We start from the raw sequence: 12,403 nt of genomic DNA, 5'->3' as shown, positions 1-12,403 counted from the left end.
TATTTTACTTTTTTTCGAGATAAAGTAATGAGAGATTGTTGTATTTCAACTTAATTCTAATATTCTTTCTTTAATATCCATTACCATACATGGAGTTACCAATTTTTTTCTTATAATGAGAACTTTTAAGATCTACTCTCTTAGCAACTTTTCAAATATGCGATACAGTACTATTAGATATAGTCAACATGCTGTGTATTACATGTTCCAGACATACCTTATAACTGGAAGTTTGTACCTTTTTTTTTTTTTTTGTCTTTTGTCGTTTTCAGGGCCACACCCGTGGCATATGGGGGTCCCCAGGCTAGATGTCTAATTGGAGCTGTAGCCACTGGCCTACGCCAGAGCCACAGCAACATAGGATCTGAGCCGCGTCTGTGACCTACACCACAGCTCACGGCCACGCCATATCCTGAACCCAATGAGCAAGGCCAGGGATCCAACCCGCAACCCCATGGTTCCTAGTTGGATTCGCTAACCACTGAGCCACGATGGGAACTCCGGAAGTTTGTACCTTTTGACCATCTTCACCCATTTTACCCGCCTGCCCCATGCCTTGCCTCAAGCAACTACCAGTTTGTTCTCTGTGAATTTGGGTGGTTTTTGTTTTGTTTCATTTTTTTAGAGTCCACATGTAAGTGAGATCATAAAGTATCTATCTTTATTGTCTGACCTGTTTGACTTAACATAATGCCCTCAAGGACTCATTCCTCTTGTCAAAAATGGCAGCATTTTCTACAGAATTTTTCTGTGACTAAGCACTATTCCTACGTGTGTGTGTGTGTGTGTGTGTCTGTGTGTATCACACTTTCTACTTAGGTTGCTTCCATGTCTTGGTTATTGTAAATAATGCTACAGTGAAAATGGGGTGCATAATGATTTTGTTTCCTTTAGGTAAATACCCATAAGTGGAAGTGCTGGTTCATATGGTAGTTCTATGTTTAATTTTGGGGAGAATCCCCATACTGTTTTCCATAGTGGTTGCACCAATTTACATTCCTACCAGTGGTGCACAAGGATTCCCTTTTCTATTCAGCTTCCTCAACACTTGTTATTTGTTGTCTTTTTGATAATAGCCTTTCTGACAGGTGTGAGGTGATAACTCACTGTGGTTTTGATTTGCATTTCTCTGTTGATAAGTGATGGTACGCACCTTTTCATTTACCTGTTGGCTATTCGGATGCTTTCTTTGGAAATATCTTTTTACTTTTTATTTTTTTAATTCATAGATAAATTTTATTTATTTAATTTTCTTTTGTGGAAAATTTTTTTCATATTATTTTCCCATATTAGTTATTACGGAATATTGGGTAGAGTTTCCTGTGCTATAGTGCAGGTCCCCATGGCCCATCCATTCCATATACAGTAGTGTGCATCTACCAGGCCCAAAATTCCCATCCATCCCTCTCCCTGACCTGTCCCCTTTGGTAACCATAAGTTTGTTTTTGAAGTCTGTGAGTATGTTCTGTTTTGTAAATAAGTTCATTTGCATCATTTTTTAAGATTCCACATATAAATGATATCATATGATGTTTGTCTTTCTCTGACTGACTTAGTGTGGTAATCTCTAGTGCCATCCATGTTGCTGCAAATGGCATCGTCACATTCTTTTTTATGGCTGAGTAATAGTCCATTGTATATAGGTACTACATCTTCTTCATCCAGTCTTCTACTGATGGACATTTAGATTGCTTCCATGTCTTGGCTGTGCTGCAGTAAACATTGGGGTGCATGTATCTTTTCAAATTATGGTTTTCTCTGGATATATGTCCAGGAGAGGGATTGCTGGATCATATGGTAATTCTATTTTTAGTTTTTTGAGGAAAAACTAAAACAGTTTTTTTTTTTTTTGTCTTTTTGCTATTTCTTAGGCCGCTCTGAGGCATATGGAGATTCCCAGGCTAGGGTCTAATCGGAGCCGTAGCCACCAGCCTACGCCAGAGCCACAGCAATGCGGGATCCGAGCTGCATCTGCAACCTACACCACAGGTCACAGCAACACCGGATCGTTAACCCACTGAGCAAGGGCAGGGACTGAACCCGCAACCTCATGGTTCCTAGTTGGATTCATTGACCACTGCGCCACGACGGGAGCTCCCAGCACTTACTCTTAGTAGACTTTTTGGTGAACAGTGTAAAGTGATACTTCATTGTAGTTTTGACTTGCATTTCTCTAGTAATTAATGATGTTGAGCATCTTTTCATGTATTCTTTTGGCCATCTCTATGTCTTCTTTGGAGAAATGTCTATTTAGATCTTCTGCTTTTTTTTTTTTTTTTTTTGGTCTTTTGAGGGCCGTACCCATGGCACATGGAAGTTCCCAGGCTAGGGGTTGAATCAGAGCTTAAGCTGCCAGCCTGCATCACAGCCACAGCAATACCAGATCTGAGCCGCATCTGCAGTCTTCTTCACAGCTCACGGCAACACTGGATCCCTAACCCCCTAAGCGAGACCAGGGATCAAACCCACATTGTCATGGATCCTAGTTGGCGTCAGTGTTGCTAACCACAACTTCCTGCCCATTTTTTGATTTGGTTGTTTGTTTTTAAGATATGAGCTTCTTAAGTTCTTATATATTTTGGAAATTAACCCTTGGTTAATTGCTTCATTTGCAAAAATTTTCTCCCATTACATGTTTTTTGTTTTGTGTATGGTTTTCTTTGCTGTGCAAAAGCTTAAGTTCAGTTAGGTCCCATTTGTTTATTTTTGTTTCTATTTTCATTACTCTAGAGGTGGATCCAAAAAGATAGTGCTGTGGTTTATGTCAAAGAGTGTTCTGCACATATTTTCCTCTAAGTTTTATAGTATCCGGTATTGCAGGAAATGTCTTTTTAGCTCTTCTTACACTTTTTAGTCGGATTGTTTGGGTTTTTTTGTTTTTTTTTTTTTCCTGTTGAGTTGTATGAGTTCTTTAAATGTTGCAGATGTTAACCTTTAGATATATGATTTGCAAATATTTTCTCCCACTTGGTAGATTTTCTTTTCATTTTGTTCATAGTTTGCATTATGGTAGCTTTTTAGTTTTTCTATATATAGTCTCAACTGTTGATTTTTGCTTTTGGTGTCACATCCAAAATATCATTGCTAACACTGATGTCAGGATGCTTACTCCCTGTGTTTTTTTCCTAGGAGTTTTATGGTTTCCAGTCTTAGATTCACGTCTTCAATTCATTTTGAGTTAATTTTTGTGTATGATATAAGGTTGTGGTCCAGTTTTATTCTTTTGCAAGGAACTGTCCAATTTTTCCAATGCCATTTATTGAAGAGCCTGTCCTTCCCCATTGTGTATTCTTAGCTCCGTTGTCATAAATTAATTGACCTCATATGGGTATGTTTATTTGGGCGCTCTCTGTTCTGTTCCATTGATCTGTGTGTCTGTTTTTATGTCACTATTTTGCAGCTTTTGATCAGTGCTGTACCACATGGCAAGTCCTTTGTTTCCCGCAGAGAGTTTATATCTTTTTCCCTAGAAGGTGCAGATAGAGTGAATACAGTGCAGAGTGGCATGCCAACATGGGGAGTGAGGGACAAGAGACTCAGAATTCATACTTGTAGGTGACTGCCCCAAAGGAGAGAAACCCATAGATGACACAAAGATAAGGCTAGAAACTGTAATAACTGGCATGTCTGTCATAGAATTATCTGCAGTTTTCTTGGGAGCCATCTTCATATTTAAAATTGCCGTATTGCTTGACAGTAGCTCAGTAAAACATCTTTGAGTTTTAAAAAAATTTAGTCAAAATTTTGATATGATCATCTGTGAATGGTTGTAGAGAACATGACAGTAATTTTAAAAACACATTTATTTTTCCAGAACACGGAGTCCTGCTTTAAGGATTGAAGGTAAAGGGAAGACCATGCGTTCATCCAGACTCAAGAGTGGAGAACAGATCAGGAAAAACAGAAAACTTTCAGGGAAAAATGGTGAGGTGTATTTTACTTCTTTATTTCTTTAAATAAATAACTTACAGAAACATAGAATTCCAGTGCTGAAAAGGATTTGGAAATTATATGTCTCAGCCTTCTCATTTTACTGATGAAGAAGTTCAAAGAGGTTAAGGTTTTTCTCCAGCACTGCATAGCTCATTAGTAGTATAACTAGGACTTGATCCTGAACATCTGCCTCATAGGATGGTGTATTTCCTATACTTGTGCTTTTGAGAGAATAGTTGCAGAACCCTTTCCAAATTTAGATGTCTGACCTATCTGTGGTGTGATCAGTCTAGCACAGGCTTTGGGAAATTATACTAGAAAAACTAAATAGAGGAAAGGAGGCAAAATTATTTCATACACACACACACACACACACACACACACACACGAAACATTTTATTTTTTAGTGTATTTTTTATTTTCCTTCCTTCTTCCCTAGACCAGGGATCCAACCTATGGTGGAAGCACCGAGTCCTAACCACTAGACCACCAGGGAACTCCCCAAAGCTTCTTTGTTCCTATATATGTTCCTATATGCCAAAAAATGCACTGAAAAAAATCTGAAACAGTAAGAACCTAGAAATACTGGTTACAAAATAATAGATAGTGGGATAGTTAGCCAAATTGAAATATGGACTGTAGATTAAACAGTAATATTGTTTTAGTGTTAAATTTTCTGAATTTAATAATTTGGTTGTATAAGGTTGTGTTGTTGTTTTCAGAGAGTATGCACTTAAGTTTTAGTACTTAAAGGGGCATGGCATATATAAGTTATTTTTTATGTATGTAGGTATCTGTATGTGTGTATATAAAGAGGGAGGTAAAATGATTTGAGTGGTGGAAAAATGTTAACAATGGATGAATCCTTTGTTTTATTTTTACAACTCTTTTATAAGTCTGAAATTATTTCCAGCTAAAAAGTTTAAAATTCAATAAATGAAAAGGAGATAAAAATAAATTCCTTTTATGTATATAGGTGCTACCCAGTTACAAAACATGAGAGAAGATCCCATTTACAGTAGTTACAAAAGAGAGGATATCTACTTGTATACCTAATAAGAAATTTTCATTCCTGTAAGAAGAGAGTGTAAAAATTCTAATAAAAAGACTTGAAGAAATAAATGGAAAGAAGAACCTTTTTTTTTTTTTTTTTTTTTTTTGTCTTTTTGCCTTTTCTAGGGCCGCTCCCACGGCATATGGAGGTTCCCAAGCTAGGGGTTGAATCAGAGCTGTGGCCACCAGCCTGCGCCAGAGCCACAGCAACACAGGATCCGAGCCGTGTCTTCGACCTACACCACAGCTCACGGCAACGCCAGATCCTTAACCTACTGAGCAAGGCCAGGGATCGAACCGCAACCTCATGGTTCCTAGTTGGATTCGCTAACCACTGAGCCACGACGGAAACTCCAGAACCTTATTCTTGACCATAAAGATTCATTTTTATAAGAAATTTAATTCTTCCTATTCTATAAATGCATGAGTGCTCAAACAGAAACAGATTTTTGTGTATTGTTAATTGTTTTGTTTTGTAGAGCTGGATATTAGTTATGGGAATAATACAGAATTTCAGCTGAAAAAGTAATGTAAGAGACTTGCCAAGAAAATTCTGAAAAATAAAAGCAAAAGGAGATTAGAGAGGCAGGAACCTGTTCTACATAATATGAAAGCAGTGGAGTTACTGTCTTGGCACAGCGGAAATGAATCTGACTAGGAACCATGAGGTTGCGGGTTTGATCCCTGGCCTCGCTCAGTGGGTTAAGGATCTGGCGTTGCTGTGAGCTGAGGTTTAGGTCACAGATGTGACTTGGATCTGGCGTTGCTGTGGCTGTGGTGTAGGCGGGCAGCTGTAGCTCCGATTTGACACCTAGCCTGGGAACCTCTCCATATGCCGTAGGTGTGGCCCTAAAAAGACAAAAGGCAAAATAAACAAATAAATAAAGCAGTTAGAAAAATGATAGAAATTAAAATAATTTGGTGCTGGCACAGAAATAGACAGATAGATCAATGAAACAGTAGGGTGTATATGTTGAAGCTAAATACGATGGAAATATGGTATCTGTGATAAGTATGGTATCTCAAATTGGTGGCATAAAGAAGGACTAACAATAAATAGTGAAAAACACAGACAAATTAGCAACGCTCTAACATTTCCTATACCAAATTTAATTCCAGTTTGGCCAAATATTTAAAGGAAAAAAATTCTAGAAAAAAACACAAGTGAATCTTTTTTATAATCTTGGAAAAATCCCTTTGTAAATAACAGTTCAAGCCCAGAATCTGGCAGGGAAAAGAATAAAATTAACTGCATACATTAAAAAAAATTTGTGTAGAAAAGTATCCTAAAGAAAACCAATCATCAAACACAGAATAAGTACCGGTAACACATGACAAGGGGTTAATTGTACTAGGAAGCAAAGAGCTTCCCTACAAAAGCAGTAGGGATAAAAAAGGGGAAGGAATGTGAATAAGAAGTTCACAGAAAAAACATAGAAACACCTGAAAAAATAATATCTCACTCCTGCTTAAAGTATAAGTTAAGAACTATAATTTTCCCCTAAGAGAATGCAGTAAGCATTTGAACATTCCCAGTGTCAAGAATGTGGAAAAAGTAAACATTCTCATATGTTTTTGGTAACAGTATAAGTTTCTTAAATATTTTTACAGGGCAGTTTATTTACATTCATCAGAAATTTAATTCATAATTCTTTTGAATTAATTTTACTTTAAGGGGTTTATTCTATAGCTGTATTTGCTGAAATATATAAATTTTTATAAGGAAGTTCATTATAGCATTGCTTATTATAATAAAATGACTAGAAGCAATCTAAATTAAGTGAACAGTTAACAAATTATAACCAATGAAATAATATTCAGTCTTTTAAGAAATCAGAAGACTATATATATATGTATTGATGAGGGAAAAAAGCCATGTTTTTTTTTTTTTTTCGTGTCATAAGGATGATAACAGATTTCTTATTGGAAACAGTGCAATCAAGAAGAGAGTGGAGCATTAGCTTTAAAGTACTAAAAGAAATTCTATACCTAGAATTCTGTTGCTAGAACCTGGTATTCTGTACCCAGCAAAATATCTTTCAAAAGTAAAGGTGCAGTAAAATTTTAGACATACAAAGCTTAAAGAACTCATCACCAGTAGGTCCATACTGTAGGAAATGTGAAAGGACATTCTTCAGGCAGAAGAAAGATTATACTAGATGGAAATTTGCATCTACAAAAGGAATGGGAATTGTTGGAAATGTTACTATATGGATAAAAATATAAGATTTTTCTTATTAATCTGTTTTGAAGGTTAATTGGCTGTTTAAACAAAAATAACAATTGATTAGGAACTCCTGGTTTGTTGTATTTTTAGGATTCCACATATAAATATCATACAGTATTTGTTTTCTCTAACTTATTTCCCTTATCATAATGTTCTCCAAGTCCATCCATGTTGTGACAAATGGCAAAGTTAATCCTTTTTAATGGCTGAGTAATATTCCATTGTGTGTGTGTGTGTAAACCCCACATCTTTATCTGTTCATCTGTTGATGGACACTTAGCTTGCTTCCATATCTGGGTAATTGTAAATAATGCTGCTATGAACATTTGGGTGCTTGTATCTTTTCAAATCAGTGTTTCTCTTTTTTTTTCAGATACATACCCAGGATTGGAATTTCTGGGTATATGATAGTTCTATTTTCAGTTTTTTTGAGAAGCTTCCATACCATTTTCCACAGTGGCTACCCCAGTTTACATTCCCACCAATACTTTCCTCTTAAAAGGATTCTTGTGATTTAATATAGGGTTTACCCAGAAGATATATGGTAGTATTCCCTTCCCAAGATCCCTAATCACATCTGCGAAGTCTCTTTTGCTATATAAGATAATATTCTCAGGTTCTGGGGGTTAAGATGTGAACATCTTTGGAGGACCATTAGTTATCTTATCATACCAATTAAAAGCTGGGGCCACTATACTGTTACTAAGAATATCATATATCATGAACTATAGTACATTATATAATACATCATTATTATCTGACAGAGTAGATTTCAGAACAAAGAATATTAGCAATGATAAAGTTATTTCATAGTGATGGAGGTGTTACTTCCTCAAAGTATATAACAATTCTGAACAATTTTTCTCTTTTTTCCCTTCCAGTTTTATTGTGATATAATTGACATACACTATATAAGTTTAAAGTGTATAGCATTAATGATCTGACTTACATTATGTATATAAAATGAAATGATTACCACAGTAAGTTTAGTGAACACCCATCATCTCACATATATACAAATTAAAGAAAGAGAAAACATTTTTCCTTGTCATGAGAATTCTTGGTATTTATTCTCTTAGCTTTCATGTTTAACATACAGCAGTGTTGCTTATATTTATCATGTTGTATATTATATCCTTAGTACTTATTTATCTTATAACTGGAAGTTTGTACCTTTTGACTGCCTTCATGCAGTTCCCTCTCTCCCCAACCCCCACCTCTGGTAATCACAAATCTCATCTCTTTTTCTGTTTGCTTATTTTTGAAGTGAAATTAACTTCAAAATGTTAACTATGTTAGTTCCTGTTACACAACATACTGATTCTGTATTTCTATACATTTTTTGATAGGTAAGAAGTAAATTTATTAAGAGACATACACACCCCATAGTCAGAGTGTGGGCCATATCAGAAAGCAAGAAGCCCCTTTCTGTACATTTCAAAAAGATCACTATAGTAAGTCTAGATACCATCTGTAACCATACAAAGATATTATGCAATTATTGACTATATTCCCACACTGCACATTTCACACCTGTGACTCATTTATTTTGCAACTGGAAGTTTGTAGGTCTTAATCTCCCTCACCTACAATTTTTTTCTCCTCCCTTCATCTCCTTCCCTCTGGCAACCACTTGTTTGTTCTCTAAATCTATGACTGTTTCTATTTTGTTGTATTCACTCATTTGTTTTTAGATTCCATATACAAGTGAAATTGTACAGTATTTTTTTTCTCTGACTTATTTTACCTAGCATAATACACTCTAGGTCCATCCATGTTGTTGCAAATGGCAAGATTTCAGTCTTTCTATGGCTGAGTAATATTCCTTGTATACATATATTGTATCTTCTTTACCCATTCATCTATTAATGGGCACTTAGGTTGCTTCCATATCTTGGCAATTGTAAATAATGCTGCAGCGCATGTGTCTTTTCTAATTAGTGTTTTTGCAGAGGATCTGCATAGACATTTTTTCCAAAGAAGACATACCAATGGCCAACAGACACATGAAAACCTACTCAACGTCACTAATCATCAGGGAAGTGCAAATCAAAACTACAATGAATGAGATACCATCTCACCCCATTAGAATGGCTGTCATCATAAAGAAAGAAATAGGGAGTTCCCATCATGGCTCAGCAGTAGTGAACCTGACTAGTATCCATGATACTGGGGTTCAATCCCTGCTCTCATTCAGTGGGTTAAGGATCCGGCATTGCCATGAGCTGTGGCGTAGGTTGCAGACATGGGTTGGGTCTGGCGTTGCTGTGGCTGTGGCATAGGCTGGCAGCTATAGCTCCAATTCAACCCCCAGCCTGGGAACTTCCAAATGCCGAGAGTGTGGCCCTAAAAAAAAAAAAAAAAAAAAAAAAGAATAAATAATAGGAGTTGGGTTGTAGAAAAGGGAACCCTCATGCACTGTTGGGAATGTAAATTGGTGCAATCACTATGGAGAACAATATGTAGATTCCTCAAAAAATTAAAAGTAGAACCACCGTATGATCCAGCAATCCCACTCCTGTGTATTTATATAAAGTAAATAATTACTCTCTTAATAACAAAGTTTCAAAATACATGAAACAAAAACTGATAAAACCACAACAAGAAATAGACAAATCCACAATTGTAGGAGTTCCCTGGTGGCCAAGTGGGTTAAGAACCTGGTGTCATTACTGTAGGTCTAGTTGCTGCTATGGCGTGGGTTCATTCTCTGACAGGGGAACTTCCACATACTGCAGGAATTGCCAAAAAAAAAAAAATCCATCATTATAGTCAGAGATTTCAGTAGCACTTTTTCAGTGACTGGTAACTCCTTATAGTAACTCAAAGGGGCAGAGTATCAGTTAGGATACAGAATATTTAAATAACGCTATCAACCAGCTTCACCTATTTAACATTTATAGAACTTTCCACTCAGGAACAGAAGATCAGACATTCTTTTCAAATGCAAATAAGAGTATTTATCAAGATTGTATGCTTGGCCATAAAACAAGTATCAATAAATTTAAAAGGATTTAAATTTAAAAAGTCATAAATAATATTTTCTCTGACACCAAATAGATTGAGTCAGAAATCAGTAACAGAAAAATCTCTATAAAATCTTGAAATATTTGGAAACTAAATAGCACACTTTAAAATAACCTATGGGTCAAAGAAGAAATTTAAAGGAAATTTGGAAGTGTTTTTAACTAAAATGAAAACACAATATAGCAATATTTGGAGATGTTATGAAAAGAGTAGTTGGGGGAGAATTATAGTACTAAATGCCTGTGTTAAAAATGAAGAATAATCTCAAATCTATGACATCTGCTTCTACCTTAAGAAACTAGAAAAAGAAGAGTGAATGAAATCTAGAATAAACAAAGGAAAGGAAATAGTGAAGGAGAAAGCAAAAAATCAGTGAAACAGAAAACAGAAAAATAATGTATAGAAACAGTAAAACCATCATCTGGTTCTTTAAGAAGGTCAATAAAATAGATAAACCTCTCCCAAACTGACCAGGAAAAGAAAGAATACGCAAATCACCAGCATCAGAAGTTAAGGAGATGGCATCATGACAAAGTCTACAGATATGAAAATGATAAAAGGGAATACTATGAACAACTTCTTGCCAGTACATTCAACAACTTAGATAAAATGGGCAACTTCCTTGAGACAAAAAGTATTAGAAATAACTAGGCAACCTGAATACTACCATATATGTTAAACAAACTTCCCCACCAAAAAGCAAATCAACAAACAAAAAATTTTCTAAGCCCAAATGCCTTTCATATTAGTCGGCTAAGACTACCATGACTGAATAACACAAACTAGAAGGCTTAAACAATGGGAATATATTTTTCTCTCAATTCTGGAGGCTAAAAGTCCACAATTACGGTGCTGCAAAATTTGTTGCTGCTGAAACCTCTCTTTGTGATTTATGGACAGTGCCTTTTTGGGTATACAGAGAGATCTAGTGTCTTTTCCTTTTTCCTTTTTTTTTTTTAAATAAAGATATCAACCCTATTGTATTAGGGCTTCAACATATGAATTTTGAAGGACACAATTCAGTCTATAACACCTTCAGTGGTAAATTGTACCAAACATTTGAGGAAGAAATAATACCAGTTCTCCACAAACCTTGCAAAAAATTGAAGATGAGGAATTGCTTCCCAGCTCATCTTACAAGTCACTACTAAACTGATACCCAAATCAAAGATATTACAAGAACAGAAAACTGCAACTTAATATCCTTCATGAACATAGATGTAAAACTATAAACAAAATTTTGGCAACTCATACCCAGCATTACCTGATTTCAAGAATTATATATGGCTAGAGTAATCAAACCAGGATGATGCTGTTGTCAAGACAGGGAAATAGTCAACAGAAGAGAAGGGAGTTGAGAAATAAAAAAAAAAAAACAGTTTTTACAAAGGTATAAGGCCTTTGTAGTGGAGTACAATTGGGTATCCACATGACCAAGTGAGGTTTATCCCAAGGATGCTGGGTTGGCTTTACATTTGAAAATCAGTCACTGTAATTTGTTATATTAATAAGCTAAAAAAGAAAAGCTGTGTGATCATCCCAGATGCAGAGAAAGATTTTGATAATACCTAACATCCACTGCTGACGAAAACTCTTAGCAAACTAAGAATAGAGGGGAATTTGGCAAAGATACAAAAACACAGCTATCATACTTAATGATCAGACTGAATGATTTCCCCCTAAGATCAGAAATAAAGCAAAGATGCCTGTTCTCACTACTGCTGTTGATCATTGTATTAGTGGTTCTAGCCAGTAATAGGAAGAAAAACAAATAAAAGGCATCCATGTTGGAAAAGGTGTGAAACTGTCTTTAGTCACAAATGACATAATTGTCTATGTAGAAAATCTGATGTACAATAAAAGCAACTGTAAGTTTAGCAAAGTTGCAAGATACAAGATCAATATACAAATATTAATTATATTTCTGTATCCTAGCAACAAATGATTAGAAAGTAAAATTGGAAAACCAAGGAGTTCCCATCGTGGTACAGTGGTTAACGAATCTGACTAGGAACCATGAGGTTGCGGGTTCGGTCCCTGCCCTTGCTCAGTGGGTTAAACGATCCGGCCTTGCTGTGAGCTGTGGTGTAGGTTGCAGATATGGCTCGGATCCCGCGTAGCTGTGGCTCTGGTGTAGGCTGGTGGCTGCAGCTCCGATTCAAC

General features: G+C 35.9%; 1 protein-coding gene across 1 annotated transcript in view; it reads left to right on the top strand.

Moving 5' to 3' along the window:
* The window catches only part of ANKRD31 (ankyrin repeat domain 31), a 172,461-nt gene that overhangs the window by 41,278 nt on the left and 118,780 nt on the right, over window positions 1–12,403 (top strand). Inside the window, 1 exon segment of the mRNA XM_021084452.1 lies at window positions 3,815–3,924. Within this exon segment, the coding sequence (XP_020940111.1) occupies window positions 3,815–3,924 (110 nt within the window).

This window comes from Sus scrofa, chromosome 2 (genome assembly GCF_000003025.6).
Source record: "Sus scrofa isolate TJ Tabasco breed Duroc chromosome 2, Sscrofa11.1, whole genome shotgun sequence".
NCBI classification, from domain to species: Eukaryota; Metazoa; Chordata; class Mammalia; order Artiodactyla; family Suidae; genus Sus; species Sus scrofa.
Note: the sequence above shows the minus strand (reverse complement) of the source record. Positions and strands in the feature narration are given on the sequence as shown.